We start from the raw sequence: 16691 nt of genomic DNA, 5'->3' as shown, positions 1-16691 counted from the left end.
TGCAGTCACTTCTTTCACATGTTCACTTTAAGTGAACTCCCTATGGAAAAAAGTCAATTAGGGCATAATGAGATTTCATTCATAACTGTGTATGTACAGATACACATATGAAAGTAGCAGCAAATGTACAGATGAAGAGCAATGATATTCATTACGTTAAAATCCCATTTGGCCTCACATGAAACAATTTACAAATAATATTTATGGATCCTGCCTTATTTTACTTTTTGTAGGCAGGATAGCTTAAGGTATATAAAAATTAACTCGTTTGGCAATTATAACTCCATGAGTTGATGGTAGAATTACTAACAAACCAGTTCCTTTCTAGCAACGTCTTAATAAAAATATTCTAACTACTCTGAAATTCAGTAGAAGAAACAGATATTGAGTATTGATATTTAGTTACTGAGTGTAACTAAATATCTAGAGTAGTTAGTGTCTAAGTATCTAAAAGACCAAAGGACTTCCTTGTGAATAGATTCACTTGTAAGCCAGTTGTAACTTTAAAAAATAAGTATGTTTAAAACATACTTCAGACTGCAATATAACAGGGATTATTACTAATGCCTATAATACAGCATTCATATTTAGGAGGACTGGGCATCTGCTGTACATGAGCAAGACTGGGAATAGGAGAAGACAAGATTCCTTCCTCCAAAGGAGCTTAGTGGGTACAGACATAAACTGTAGAATGTGACTAGCACCATCGTGAAGACTGAAATGAATAGTCACAAAAGTTCATATTCATAGCAGTAAAGCCCCAAAGGAGTGAGAGGATTAAGTATAGAAAGAAGTTCCTGGATGTTCTCAGAAGCAGCAGCCACATAAGATAAGAGGGAGCAGTTGAACTTTGCCCTAGATTTCCTGGCACATTTGACTAGAAAAAAGGCTGCACCATTAACCTAAACTGTTTTAGGAGGGAAAGGTCATAAATATGGTAATTCTTTAATACAGGTTGAAATATCAAGTAGGCAATTAAAAAGAAGTACAAGTCTAGATTTCTGGACCAGATACATAATCCAGAACATTGGTATAAAATAACAACCATAAGGATGAGATACCTAGAGAAGAGCCAAAGCATTCTGAGGACAGGATCTGAGAGAGCACATGTTCAGCAGGCACATCTTACATAAGGGTTATGCAACTGCACTCACAGTTATTTCAGAGGATAGCATCTTCAAGGAAGGAGACACTGTCTAGGATGGTTGCTCAATGGTATAAATGTTGCAGAGAGAAAAGGGTTCAGACAGAGAAAAAAACCATTCAGTTTGGTAACTGGGAGCTCATTGTTGACTTTCAAAAGAACAGTTTCATTAAAGTGCTGTGTAAAACCAGACTGCGAGATGCTGCGTAGTGAGTGGTGAAGATGTAGGGGCACTGGATGTGGATTCTCCAAGAAGTCTATCAGTGAAGGCTGGAAAAACTAACAGGTTAAGAGGGAGGTGTTTTTTTGCATTGAAGGTTACTTCAACATGTTTGTAGACCATACTTTTGTAATGATTACAAGCCTAAAAAGTAATTTTTAATCTTTTAAAAAGCATTTTCTGAGATAAAAATACACAAAATTTAAATTATATTTGCATTTTACCATTTCAACTTAATACAAACTTAAAAGCACTAGCATTTCATGATAAATTTTATTTCTAAAGGAGTCATACAGTTCTGTAATTGGACTACTTCAGAATTTATTTTGCTTTTAGACTATAATGAGAAACTAAATTTTATTAACAATTGCTATTTTAGTTCCAGAAAGATTACTTTGATATAAAGGATTACACTGAAGTAATTATGTATGCCTTCTTCCTCAGCCCTCCTCCCCTAAAGACAAAGTATCTTCAGGGTAGTTAATAATTTTGAGAATATTTTTCAAGTTGAAGAAGAGAAAAATTAGAAATAGTATTCCATTATTAATAAGTTCTTAAAGATCTAAATTATTCTTCACAATAATTTTTCATGATAAAACATGCTTATTTATTATATATACATGCTTACATATGAATTTCCTGTCTAAAATACATGCAACCACCATGAAAAAACAAATACTAAACCATCCTCACAGTCCTAAGAATGCCCTTTTAAATAAGGCACTCATGTTTGGAAATAGGATGTAACTACTAAATTAAATAAATGTTTAAAGAAGTCTTTTATTAAGCACAAACAACTTTTAATACATTATCAATACAAATAAGAAAAGGTCTTTTAATGACTATGATATATCAAAGATCTGAAAGGTTTTCTCCATATTGACACAATAAAAATAATCAATTCTGAAGAATTACAAAGTAAAATTTTGAGGACACCACTGTCTAATAAGAGAGTGTAACTACTGTCTAAATTTACTAAATCACCTGTGGAGGAAGGGCAATCTTTTTTTTTTTTTTTTTTTTTTTTTTTTTAAATAGAGATAACTCCTACTCTTATTAGCACCATTCAAAGCTTATTATCAGTTGTTCATCTACAAACTGACAGGTCAGATAAAGCTTTAAAGCAGGTTTTCAGTGCAATGTTTTTAGTTCCTTCTTTTAAGATACTTAGGAGTTTATAGCCTTGAGGCATGTTAAATAATTATGCCTTAGTAGTAGCAAGGTGTTAACATGTAGAGAGAAATGTCATGAAAAGAAATGAGGCTTATTCTGGCTGTGAAATGCATCTTTATGTGTTGTGGCTAATGCTATATATTATGTTGACAACATGCAGGATTACGAACTGCAAATCTGTAGGTAGCTGGTGTCTATTAGCTCTCTGTGGTCACCATTTCAGGATGTCTCAGCTGCTGCCTTTTGAGACTAACTAGTTTCATCCTGTCTCTGATGTGTTCTGCAGTAGAAGCCATGTCACTTGGACTCCCAAAATATTGTTCGGTTCTAAAAATCAAAACACACAGAGACACCTCAGATTAATACAAATCCATTAACTGCAGTGAATACAAATAGAAGCAAAAATTTACCATAAAAAAATCTACATGAGATAGCCTATGTGTACATATCAGTTCATCTGTGATCATACTGTTTATCTTTGAGCAGGAAATTCAGAAGGAAAAAAAAAATTTTTTAAATCACATTTTATATATATATATATATATATATATATATATATATATATATGTAAGTGGTATAAAAGTTGTATCATGTGTACTTATGATAATAGTAACAAACTGAACAATGAAATATGTGGGTCCTGAAGCATATACAAACATAAAATCTGTACATGTACTTAAGTGCTACTGGCTGGGGACACCACTTTTCTATACAGCTGGCAAGCAAAATAAATATTCTTCTTAATGTTATGACATTGTTTTGATACATTAACAGATAAAATCATTGATTTTATTCTAATCACAAATACTGTATTAGAGTACTTTTAGAACTGGAAGATTTCTTTATATATTTATAAAGAGTGATGAGCATTTTTTCATATGTTTGTTGGCCTCATATATGTCTTCTTTTGTAAAGTGTTCATATCCTTCACCCACTTTCATATGGGTTGGTTTGTTTTTTGTAAATCTGTTTTAGTTCTTTGTAGATTCTGGATATTAGCCATTCGTCAGATGGGTAGATTACAAAAATTTTTTCCCATTCCGTTGGTTGCCGGTTTACTCTGATTGTTTCTTTTGCTGTGCAGAAACTCTGGAGGTTAATTAAATCCCATTTGTCTATGTTGGTTTTTGTTGCCAATGCTTTTGGTGTTTTAGTCATGAAGTCCTTGCGTATACCTATGCCTTGAATCGTTTTGCCTAGGTTTTCTTCTAGGGATTTTATCGTATTAGGTCTTAGGTTTATGTCTTTAATATATCTGGAGTTAATTTTAGTGTAAGGTGTCAGGAAGGGGTCTAGTTTCTGCTTTCTGCACATGGCTAGCCAGTTTTCCCAACACCATTTATTAAACAGGGAATGCTTTCCTCATTGCTTGTTTTTGTCAGGTTTGTCAAAGATCAGATGGTTGTAGATGTGTGGCATTGCCTCTGAGGCCTCTGTTCTGTTCCATTTGTCTATATTTCTGTTTTGATATCAGTACAATGCTGTTTTGATTACTGTAGCCCTGTAGTATAGTTTGAAGTCAGGTAGCAAGATGCCTTCAGCTTTGTTCTTTTTGCTTAAAATTGACTTGGCTGTGTGGGCTCTCTTTGGTTCCATATGAAGTTTAAGGTGGTTTTTTCCAGTTCTGTGAAGAGGGTCATAGGTAGCGATGAATCTCTAAATTACTTTGGGCAGTATGGCCATTTTCACAACATTGATTCTTCCTAACCATGAGCATGGAATGCTTTTCCGTTTGTGTCCACTCTTACTTCCTCGAGCAGTGGTTTGTAGTTATCTTTGAAGAGGTTCTTTACATCCTGTTGTATTCCTAGGTACTTTATTCTCTTTGTAGCAATTGTGAATGGCAGTTCATTCTTGATTTGGTTCTCTTTAAGTCTGTTATTGGTGTATAGGAATGCTTCTGATTTCTGCACATTGATTTTGTATCCTGAGACTCTGCTGAATTTGCTAAGAGTTTCCAGAGATTTTGGGCTGAGACGATAGGGTCTTCTAAATATACAATCATGTCATCTGCAAACAGAGACAATTTGACTTCCTCCTTTCCTAATTGAATAACCTTTATTTCTTTTTCTTGCCTGATTGTTCTGGCTAGAACTTCCAGTACTATATTGAATAGGAGTGGTGAGAGAGGGCATCCTTGTCTAGTGCCAGATTTCAGAGGGAATGCTTCCAGTTTTTGCCCATTCACTACGCTATTGGCTGTAGTTGTAAATAGCTTTTATTATTTTGAGATAACGTTCTATCGATACCTGGTTTATTGAGAATTTTTAGCATAAAGGGCTGTTGAATTCTGTTGAAGGCCTTCTCTGCATCTATTGAAATAATCATGTGGTTTTTGTCTTTGGTTCTGTTTGTGTGGTGGATTACGTTTATAGACTTGCATATGTTGAACCAGCCTTGCATCCCCAGGATGAAGCCTGCCTGATTGTGATGGATAAGCTTTTTGATGTGCTGCTGCAATCAGTTTGCCAGTATTTTATTGAAGATTTTTCCATCTGTTAATAATGGATATTGGCCTGAAGTTTTCTTTTCTTGTTGAGTCTCTGCTGGGTTTTGGGATCAGGATGATGTTTGTCTCATAAAATGATTTGGGAAGGATTCCCTCTTTTTGGATTGTTTGGAATAGTTTCAGAAGGAATGGTACCAGCTCCTTTTTGTAAGTCTAGTAGAATTTGGCTGTGAACCCATCTGGACCTGGACTTTTTGGTTGGTAGGCTATTAATTGCTGCCTCAACTTCAGCCCTTGTTATTGGTCTATTCAGGGTTTTGACTTCTTCCTGGTTTAGGCTTGGGAGGATGCAAGTGTCCAGGAATTCATCCATTTCTTTCAGGTTTACTGGTTTATGTGCATAGAGCTGTTTGTCATGACCTCTGATGGTAGTTTGTATTTCTGTGGAAATGGCAGTGATAGCCCCTTATCATTTTTCATTGCATCCATTTGCTTCTCTCTTTTCTTTTTTTAATCTGGTTGTGTTCTGTCTATTTTGTTGATCTTTTCAAAAAACCATCTCCTGGATTTATTAGTTTTTTTTGAAGGGTTTTTTGTGTCTCTATCTCCTTCAGTTCTGCTCTAATCTTAATTATTTCTTCTTCTGCTAGCTTTTGAGTTTTTTGATCTTGTCCTCTAGCTCTTTTAATTTTGATAATAGGGTGTCAGTTTTAGGTCTTTTCTTGCTTCTCATGTGGGCATTTATTGCTATAAATTTCCCTCTAGACACTGCTTTAAATGTGTCCCAGAGATTCCGATACATTGTGTCTTCGTTCTCCTTGGTTTTGAGGAACATCTTTATTTCTGCCCTCATTTCATTATTTATCCAGTCAACAATCAAGAGCCAGTTGTTCAGTTTCCATGAAGTTGTGTGGTTCTGATTTAGATTCTGAATCCTGAGTTCAAATTTGTGGTCTGAGAGACTGTTATGATTTCCATTCTCTTGAATTTGCTGAGGATTGGTTTCCTTCCAATTATGCGGTCAATTTAGAGTAGGTGTGATGCGGTGCTGAGAAGAATGCATATTCTGTGGATTTGGGGTGGAGAGTTCTGTAAATGTCTATTAGGTTTGCTTGGTCTAGATCTGCATTCAAGTCCTGGATATCCTTGTTAATTTTCCATCTTGATCTGTCTAATATTGACAATGGAGTGTTAAAGTCTCCAACTATTATTGTGTGGGAGTCTAAATCTCTTTGTTGGTCATTAAGAACTTGCTTTATAGGCCAGGCGTGGTGTCTCACGCCTGTAATCCCAGCACTTTGTGAGGCCGAGGCGGGCGGATCACAAGGTCAAGATATTGAGACCATCCTGGCCAACATGGTGAAACCCCGTCTCTATTAAAAATACAAAAATTAGCTGGGCATGGTGGCATGCGCCTGTAGTCCCAGCTACTCGGGAGGCTGAGGTAAGAGAATTGCTTGAACACGGAAAGCGGAGGTTGCCGTGAGCCGAGAGCACGCCACTGCACTCCAGCCTGGTGCCTGGCTACAGAGCAAGACTGTGCCTTACATAAAGCCAGTTACTTTTTTTTTTTTTAATCTGAGTGCTCCTATATTGGGTGCATATATATTTAGGATCGTTAGCTCTTCTTGTGGCAATGATCCTTTTACCATTATGTAATGTCCCTTCTTTGTCTCTTTTGATCTTTGTTCGTTTAAAGTCTATTTTATCAGAGACTTAGGATTGCAACTCTTACTTTTTTTTTCACTTTCCAATTGCTTGGTAAATCTTCCTCCATCCCTTTATTTTGAGCCTATGTGTATCCTTGCATATGAGATGGGTTTCCTGGATACAGCACACCAATGGGTTTTGACTTCTTATCCAATTTGCCTGTCTGTGTCTTTTGATTGGGGCATTTAGCTCATTTACATTTAAGGCTAATACTCTTATGTGTGAATTTGATCCTGCCATTTCGAAGCTAGCTGGTTGTTTTGCCTGTTAGTTGATGAAGTTTCTTCACTGTGTTGATGTTTATTACCATTTGGTACATTTTTGGAGTGGCTGGTACTGGTTGTTCCTTTCTATGTTTAGTGCTTCTTTCAGGAGCTCTTGTTAAGGCAGGCCTAGTGGTGATGAAATCTCTGAGCAATTGCTTGTTCATAAAGGATTTTATTTCTGCTTCACTTACGAAGCTTACTTTGGCTGCATATGACATTCTAGGTTGAAAGTTCTTTTCTTTAAGGATGTTGAATACTGGCCACCATTCTATTCTGGCTTGCAGGGTTTCTGTCGAGAGCTCCACTCTATGTCTGATGGGCTTCCCTTTGTGGGTAACTCAACCTTTCTCTCTGGCTGCCCTTAGCATTTTTCTTCATTTCAACCCTGGTGAATCTGACGATTATGTGCCTTGGGGTTGCTCTTCTTGAGGAATACCTTTGTGGTGTTCTCTGTATTTCCTGGACTTGAATATTGGCGTGCCTTCCTAGGTTGCGGAAGTTCTCCTGGATAGTATCCTGAAGAGTGTTTTCCAGCTTGGATTCATTCTCTCCATCACATTTGGGTACACCTATAAATGTAGATAGTTCTTTTCACATAGTCCTGTATTTCTTGGAGTCTTTGTTCATTTCTTTTCACTCTTTTTTCTGTGATCTTGCCTTCTTGTTTTATTTCTTTGAGTTGATCTTCAATCTCTGATATCCTTTCTTCTGCTTTGTTGATTCAACTACTGAAACTCGTGTATGCTTTGTGAAGTTCTCGTGTTGTGTTTTTCACCTCCATCAATTAACATATTTTTCTCTAAGCTGTTTATTCTTGTTAGCATTTCGTCAAACCTTTTTTCAAGGTTGTTAGTTTCTTTGCTTTGGGTTAGAACATGTTCTTTTAGCTCAGACAAGTTTCTTATTACCCACTTTCTGAAGCCTGTGTCAATTCATCACACTCATTCTCCATCCAACCTTGTTCCCTTGCTGGTGAGGAGTTGTGATCCCTTGGAGGAGGAGAGGCGTTCTGGTTTCAGGTGTTTTCATCCTTTTTGCACTGGTTTCTTCCCATCTTTGTGGATTTAGCTACCTGTGGTCTTTGTAGTTGGTGACTTTTGGATGGAGTCTCTGTGTGGATGTCCTTTTTGTTGATGATGAAGTTATTTCTTTCTGTTTTTTAGTTTTCCTTCTAACAGGCCCCTCTGTTGTAGGACTGCTGAGGTCCATTCCAGGCCCTGCTTGCCTGGGGATCACCTGCAGTGGCTGCAGAACAGTAAGGGTTGCTGCCAGCTGCTTCTTCTGTTATCTTTGTCCCAGTAGGATGCCTGCCAGATGTCAGCCTGAGCTCTCCTTTATGAGGTGTCTCTTTGGATATACGGGGTTGGGGAACTGCTTGAGGAGACAGTCTATCCCTTATAAAAGCTCTAGTGTGGAGCTGTGGCTCCATTTTTCTGTCAAAAGCTGCTGGGCAGGTACGTTTTAAGTCTCTTGCAGTGGAACTCATAACCACTTTTTTTTCCCAGGTGCTCTGCTCTGGGAAGGTGGGCTTTATTTATAAGTTCCTGACATGCTGCTGCCTTTTTCAGAGATGTCCTGCCCAGCAAGGTGGTAGCTAGTCACAGTCTGCCAGCAGAGGCATTGCTGAGCTGCTATGAGCTCTGCCCAGCTGCTGTGCCAACATTAGAAATTCCAGGTTAATCTCTTTATTTTTTAGATCAGAAATGTAGAGCCTAGGAAGTTAAATGATGTAAGCAAGGTCACACAGGGAAAAACCAGAATTTGACACTAGGTCTTCGTGCAGTGAATCCAGAGAGATCATCAATCTCTTATTTTACCAGGAGATGGTATAAAAGACAAATCTGTATAACCTGCCAAACAAACTTTAGATGACACAGATTACCATCATATTAGCAATTATGGAGAACATTATACACAACTTTGCATAATATTTAATTTAGCAAAATATCCAAAAGAGATATACATAAATTTTAACATGAATATAAAATGGAATAAAATGGCAATTCCAAAATATTAAAGGTTAGTATTTGTGAACTTTGAATATAAAGTACTATCATTCTTTTATCTTAAAAAGATTAGGAAATGACCTATGGGCTGTTTGTGAAACACAGACGACAAGCTGAAGCAAGCAAACCAGGGAGAGGTGCTCCTATGCTAACCTGGGTAGAAGAGGACACTGTGTGACAACTGGCTGTGAAATGTCGGAATCAGGGAGGGTAAGGGATCCTGAACTGGAACTATAAGAAGCATGCCTATCATTTTGTTACTAGTTGAATTTTGTCTCTTTTATTGGAGATGTACAATACGACTTTAGGTGACTGTAGGGTACTTCTGATTGTTTATGTAATCTCAAGCCATGCCTAAACTTAAATACAGACTATGAATAATATTCTTTCAAGGGAATAAAATGCCATCTTTTCAATATCTATCCCAAATAATCACTACAAGATCATGGCACAGTAGTAGCAGTGCTTATTATGAGTCAGATCTGTTTTAAGTACTGTATAATTATTTAGCTCAGGTAATTTGCCCACCCCCATAACCTGAGGAGGTATGAGTGTTACATCAGTGTTTTTAGATGAGGGAGTTGAGGCACAAAGAGGTTAAGTGGCTTGCCCAAGGTGTTATAGTAAGTGGTGGAGCTGGGAGCGCTGGCTCCAGCGTCCACAGATGCACTCATCACACTATACCACAATGTTAAGGATACTTACATTTTTAGTTAATGGTTTGGTTATTCTTATCATTTGAATTAAATATTCTCTGGATTATCTCTAAATTATTTTCACTAAGAATTAGGTCTAAATCACCAAGGATAAAGCTCCTCCTGATTTTTTTCCTGGTCCATTTATTTTGCATCAGATTATTTCATATTTTTATAATTGACTATTATTTGACATGGAAAGATGTAAGAAAATCAGGACTCCATCCCTTCACACATAAAGAAGTTAGAATGCCATATAGCTCAGTGCAAAAAGAATGGGTTTGGAGCCAGACAGACCTGAGATTGTATCCTTACTCTATCACTTAGAAGCTGTGAAATCCTGAGAGCCTTACTTAATCTCTCTGGGCCTCAGTTTCTTCATTTGTAAATCAGGAATAATCATACTGGTCTGGTCCTCTTTGGTCAAAAGTAACGAAGGTAAAGTGTTTCACTTGGTACTTGGCATATATTATGAACTCACTAAACATTAGTCCCTTGTCCCATCTTCCTTTTCCTGAATGAAGCCCCAAGTCACACTACTCCCTACCATTATAGCCAAATCTAGAACCCAGTGTCTTAATCTGGTCAATGATCATTCTACAACAAGCTGTCAAGGAGCAACACATCTGATGTCAGCAAGTACTATCACTGTGGCCAAGAGCTGTGTGGATTTTTCATTTTAAACTAATTTATTGTAGGAGTTAAAGATGTGGACCAAACCTAATTTACTTAGCTTTTTAAAGAACAGATTTCCTCTTTTAATGATTTCACTTTAAGACCACACCAATAAAAAATAAAATGATAAGAACATGATCCATACCCATCAGGATAAACTACAGGAACAGTTAATCTATCCAAAAGTGATTTCCCAACTGCTTCAATTTCATCAAACTGCTCCTCATCATTAATAGCTTCAGGCTCTTCTGGACAGTCCTGCAAAATCTGCAACAAATAAAAGAGCAATATCAATCAAGAGATACAGAAAGGTCTGCAGTTTCAGAGAATCCAAAGGGGGAAAAAAAAAAAAGACACAGAAATGGAATCAAGCTCACATAAAGGCATTTTTTGTTTTTAACATCTTCAAGTACATGATATAAGATTGATCTATTATTGCTAAATGCTCAAGAAATTCAAACAACAAAATGAAATAACATAATTCCTACTAACAATATGGTGATTTCCAAGAAAGAAAATACTAGACTACTATTTGAAAAATAAGTTCACTTTATGTTTATTTAGCAGCCTGGAAGGTGAAGGGGAGGTATAGTCTCTGTTCTCAAAGAACATAAAGATATTACAAATGAAAAAATATTATAAATAAAAAACAACAGAGTACAAACATGTAATTGATGTGACAACTTAGCTAGATGATAATATTTAAAAACCGATCTGCTGGCTTGAGTTAACTGATGTAAATGATTAGGTTACAATTCAAATATGAGAATCTCTATAATCCTTATGAGATACTGTTCTTTATTTTCACCTTAAACATTATAAATTAAATTAAACTGCATGAAAAAATTGCTAAATTTCAGAAGAAAAAGTATTCATTATGACAACTTTTTTTTGCATTACACTTTATGTCATCCAATTATGTTTACTTCAGCATTACTCATGAACAGACAATTTTGTATTTTAAAACTCAAGATTTAGATATTTTTCTAATCATTATACAATTTGCTTACAGTTGTGGTTATTTATATTTATGCTTAATTTATTTTGTTTATGCTTGATTTACTTATCTTTGCACAACCTAAGTAAATCAAATTTAAATCGTATTTATTAAAACCAAAGTTTAGGTAACAGAAAAATATGGAAACAAATTTCTGTTAAAAAACCCTTTCAACTCTATTCGTTCTTATATGACTGATAAAAAGGGAGTTAAAAGTAGCATTCTAGGAGGCGGAGCTAAGCTGGCCGATTAGGAGCAGCTCAGGATTGGAGCTCCCAGGGAAAGAGTGGAGTGTGAGTGGACGCTGCATTTCCAGACGAATTTTTATTGCCCACAGACCAGGAGATTGTCAGGCAGAGGAACCCTACGGGTCACCAGCACAGCTGGTCTCCGCACAAAATACATGGGTCGAGGAGCCATTTTAGCTGGTGATTGGAGCTCCTAGGAGACAGAGTCACCCATTCAACTGATAAAAAGGGGGACCTGAAACAGGGAGCCAGGCCAGGAGATTCCTGGGCAAAAAAGTACCATGAATCTCAGCGTGGCTGTTTCAGCCAGCGCAGTGGGTCACCGCATGGGAAATCACACAGATCCCAGCACCTTTTCCACAGGCGACTGGAACACCTGGGAGTCACCCATTCAACTGAAAAAATAAAAGGGGCTCTGAGGCAGGGAGCCAGGTGATCAGGCTCAGCTGCTCCCACCCCCACACAAAAAAAAGCAATCTGTAACGCTCTGGAATGAGAGTTTCACAGCAAGTACAGCTGAACCTGGGACGGTCCAGCTGCGTGGGGAAGCGGCGTCCGCCATTACCAAGGCTGTCCACCACTACCGAGGTAGTATGCCATTGCTGAGGCAGCCCGCAATTACAGAGAGAGTCTGCCTTTACAGAGGTGGGCTGCCACTGCCAAGGCAGTTCTAACTATCCCTGTATAAACAGGACTTCAGGGAAGTTCACATGGCAGCTGGGCGAAGCCCATAGCAGCTCAGCAAAGCCTCTGCAGGCAGACTGTGACTAGGCTGCCTCCTCGCTGGGCAGGGCAGCCATGAAAAAAGGCAGCAGCATGACAGAAACGTATAAATAAAGCCCTAACTCCCTGGGACAGAGCACCTGGGGAACAAAAAGAGGCATTTATGAATTATGCTACAGCAGACTTTTAAATGTACCTGCCCAGCAGCTCTGAATGAACAACGGAGGTCACAGCTCAGCACTTGAGCTCCTATAAAGGACAGTCTGTCTCCTCAAGCAGCTCCTTGACCCCCGTATATCCAAAGAGTCACCTCATTAAGGAGAGCTAAGACTGACATCTGGCAGGTATCCTTCTGGGACTAAGATAGCAGAAGAAGAAACTGGCAGCAATGCTTACTGTTGTGCAGCCACTGCAGGTGATCCCCAGGCAAGCAGGGCCTGGAGTGGACCTCAGCAGTCCTATAGCAGAGGGGCCTGTTAGAAGGAAAACTAAAAAAAAAAACCAGAAAGAAATAACTTACTCATCAACAAACTGGATGTCCACCCTGAAACCCAATCTGAAAGTCAACCATTACAAAGACAACAGGTGGATAAATCCACAAAGATGGGAAGAAACCAGTACAAAAAGGATGAAAACACCCGAAACCAGAACACCTCTCCTCATCACAACTCCTCACCAGCAAGGGAACAGGGCTGGATGGAGAATGAGTGTGATGAATTGACAGAAACAGGTTTCAGAAAGTGGGTAATAAGAAACTTCTCTGAGCTAAAAGAACCTGTTCTAACCCAATACAAAGAAACTAAGAACCTTGAAAAAAGATTTGACTAAATGCTAATGAGAATAAACCGCTTAGAGAGGAATATTAAGAGAATTGATGGAGCTGAAAAACAGTACATGAGAACTTCGTGAAGCATACACAAGTTTCAACAGCCGAAATGACCAAGCAGAAGAAAGGATATTAGAGGTCGAAGATCAACTCAAAGAAATAAAATGAGAAGGCAAGATTAGAGAAAAAAGGGTAAAAAGGAATGAATAAAGTCTCCAAGAAATATGGGACTGTGTGAAAAGACATAATCTATGTTTAATAGGTGTAACTGAATGTGATGAAGAGAATGAATCCAAGCTGGAAAATACTCTTCAGGATATTATCCAGGAGAACTTCCTCAACCTAGCAAGGTAGGCCAATATTCAAGTACAAGAAATACAGAGACCACCACCATGATATTCCTCAAGGAGAGCAACCACAAGGCACATAATCGTCAGTTCACCAGGGTTGAAATGAAAGAAAAAATGCTAAGGGCAGCCAGAGAGAAAGTCGGGTTATCCACAAAGGGAAGCCCATCAGACTCACAGCACATCTCTCAGCAGAAACCCTACAAGACAGAAGAGAGTGGGGGCCAATATTCCACATCCAGAAAGAAAAGAACTTTCATCCCAGAATTTCATAACCAGCCAAACTAAGCTTCATAAGTGAAGGAGAAATAAAATCCTTTATGAACAAACAAATATTCAGAGATTTCATCACCACTAGGCCTGTTTTACAACAGCTCCTGAAAGAAGTACTAAACATAGAAAGGAACAACCAGTACCAGCCACTCCAAAAACATTCCAAATGGTAAAGAGTATCAACATAATGAAGAAATTGCATCAACTAATGGGCAAAACAGGCAGCTAGCATCAATATGGCAGGAACAAATTCACACATAACAATATTAACCCTCAATGTAAATGGGCCACACACCCCAATCAAAAGACACAGACTGGCAAACTGGATAAAAAGTCAAAACCCGTCTGTGTGCTGTATCCAGGAAACCCATCTCACATGCAAGGATACACAAAGGTTCAAAATAAAGGGAAGGAGGAAGACTTACCAAGCAAATGGAGAGCAAGAAAAAGCAGGAGTTGCAATTCTTGTCTCTGATAAAATAGACTTTAAACCAACAAAGATCAAAAGAGACAAAGAAGGACATAATGGATTAAAAGGGTCCATGCTACAAGAAGAGCTAACGATCCTAAATACATACCACCCAATACAGGAGCACCCAGATACATAAAGCAAGTTCTTAATGACTTACAAAGAGACTTAGGCTCCCACACAATAATAGTGGGATACTTTAATACCCCATTGTCAATATTAGGCAGATCAATGAGACAGAAAATTAAGGATACCCAGAACTTGAACTCGAACCAGGACCAAGCAAACCTAATAGACATTTACAGAACTCTCCACCCCAAATCCACAGAATATACATTCTTCTCAGCACGACATCATACCTACTCTAAAACTGACCACATAATTGGAAGGAAATCACTCCTCAGCAAATGCAAAAGAACAGAAATCATAACATTCTCTCAGACCACAGTGCAATCAAGTTAGAACTCAGAATGCAGAAACTAACTCAGAACGACACAGCTTCATGGAAACTGAACAATTAGCTCTTGAATGATGACTAAACAATGAAATGAAGGCAGAAATAAAGTTGTTCTTCGAAACCAACGAGAATGAAGACACAACATACCAGAATCTCTGAGACACATTTAAAGCAGTCTCTAGAGGAAAATACATAGCAATAAATGTCCACATGAGAAGCAAGGAAATATCTAAAATCGACACCCTATAGTCAAAATTGAAAGAGCTAGAGGAGCAAGATAAAAAAAACTCAAAACCTTGCAGAAGACAAGAAATGACTAAGATCAAAGCAGAACTGAAGGAGATAGAGACACAAAAAAAACCTTCAAAAAAAATCAATAAATCCAGGAGCTGGTTTTTCAAAAAGATGAACAAAATAGACCACTAGGCAGATTAATAAAAAAGAGGGAATAATCAAATAGATGCAATAAAAAACGATAAAGGGGATATAATCACAGATTCCACACAAATGCCAACCTCATCAAAGATTATTACAAACAACTCTATGCACATAAACCAGTAAACCTGGAAGAAATGGATAAATTCCTGGACACTTGCATCCTCCCAAGCCTAAACCAGGAAGAAGTCAAAACCCTGAATAGACCAATAACAAGGGCAGAATTTGAGGCAGCAATTAACAGCCTACTACCCAAAAAAAGCCCAGGTCCAGACGGGTTCACAGCCAAATTCTACCAGACGTACAAAGAGGCGCTGGTACCATTCCTTCTAAAACTATTCCAAACAACCCAAAAAGAGGGAATCCTTCCCAAATCATTTTATGAGACCAACATCATCCTAATACCAAAACCCGGCGGAGACTCAGCAAGAAAAGAAAACTTTAGGACAATATCCATGATGAACACAGATGCAAAAACCTTCAATAAAATACTGGCAATTCGACTGCAACAGCACATCAAAAAGCTTATCCACCATGAGCAAGTAGACTTCATTCCGGGGATGCAGGCTGGTTCAACATACGTAAGTCGTAAAAACGTAATCCACCCCATAAACAGAACCAAAGACAAAAACCACATGATTATCTCAATTGATGCAGAGAAGGCCTTTGACAAAATTCAACAGCCCTTTATGCTAAAAACTCTCAATAAACTAGGTATTGATGGAACATATCTGAAAAAAATAAAAGCTATTTACAACAAACCAACAGCCAATATCATAGTGAATGGCCAAAAACTTGAAGCATTCTCTCGGAAATCTGGCACTAGACAAGGATGCCCTCTCTCACCACTCCTATTCAATATAGTATTGGAAGTTCTAGCCAGAGCAATCTGGCAAGGAAAAGAAATAATGGGTATTCAAATAGGCAAGGAGGAAGTTAAACTATCTCTATTTGCAGATGACATGATTGTATATTTAGAAGACCCCATCGTCTCAGCCGAAAATCTCCTAAAACTGATAAGCAACTACAGCAAAGTCTCAGTATAAAAATCAATGTGCAAAAATCAAAACTATTCCTATACACCAATAACAGACTTAAAGAGAGCCAAATAAAGAACGAACTGCCATTCACAATTGCTACAAAGAGAATAAAATATCTAGGAATACAACAAGACAGGGAACATAAAAGACCTCTTCAAGGAGAACTATAAACCAGTGCTCAAGGAAATAAGAGAGGACACAAACAGATGGAGAAACATTCCATGCTCATGCTCGTGGTTAGGAAGAATCAATATTGTGAAAATGGCCACACTGCCCACAAGTAATTTACAGATTTAATGCTATCCCAATCAAGCTACCAATGACCTTCTTCACAGAACTGGAAAAAAACACCTTAAACTTCATATGGAACCAAAACAGAGCCCACATAGCCAAGTCAATTCTAAGCAAAAAGAACAAAGCTGGAGGCATCATACTACTGGACTTCAAACTATAATACAAGGCTACAGCAGTGAAAAGAGCATGGTACAGGTACCAAAACAGAGATATAGACCCATGGAACAGAACAGAGGCCTCGAAG

At 37.9% G+C, this 16691-nt stretch overlaps 1 protein-coding gene across 6 annotated transcripts in view; it reads right to left on the bottom strand.

Moving 5' to 3' along the window:
• Positions 1–1618: 1618 nt before the first annotated feature.
• The window catches only part of SESTD1 (SEC14 and spectrin domain containing 1), a 150943-nt gene continuing 135870 nt past the window's right edge, over positions 1619–16691 (bottom strand). For all 6 annotated transcript variants that reach the window (XM_074399401.1, XM_074399397.1, XM_074399399.1 and 3 more), the window contains 2 exons: positions 10484–10605; positions 1619–2864 (listed from right to left, as the gene is read on the bottom strand). In XM_074399401.1, coding sequence (XP_074255502.1) covers positions 2735–2864; positions 10484–10605 — 252 coding nt within the window. In that variant the 3' untranslated portion in view covers positions 1619–2734. The remainder of the gene's footprint in view (positions 2865–10483; positions 10606–16691) is intronic.

Source organism: Saimiri boliviensis, chromosome 5 (genome assembly GCF_048565385.1).
Source record: "Saimiri boliviensis isolate mSaiBol1 chromosome 5, mSaiBol1.pri, whole genome shotgun sequence".
In the NCBI taxonomy this organism is placed as follows: domain Eukaryota; kingdom Metazoa; phylum Chordata; class Mammalia; order Primates; family Cebidae; genus Saimiri; species Saimiri boliviensis.
This window is presented reverse-complemented; position numbering and strand designations above follow the sequence as displayed.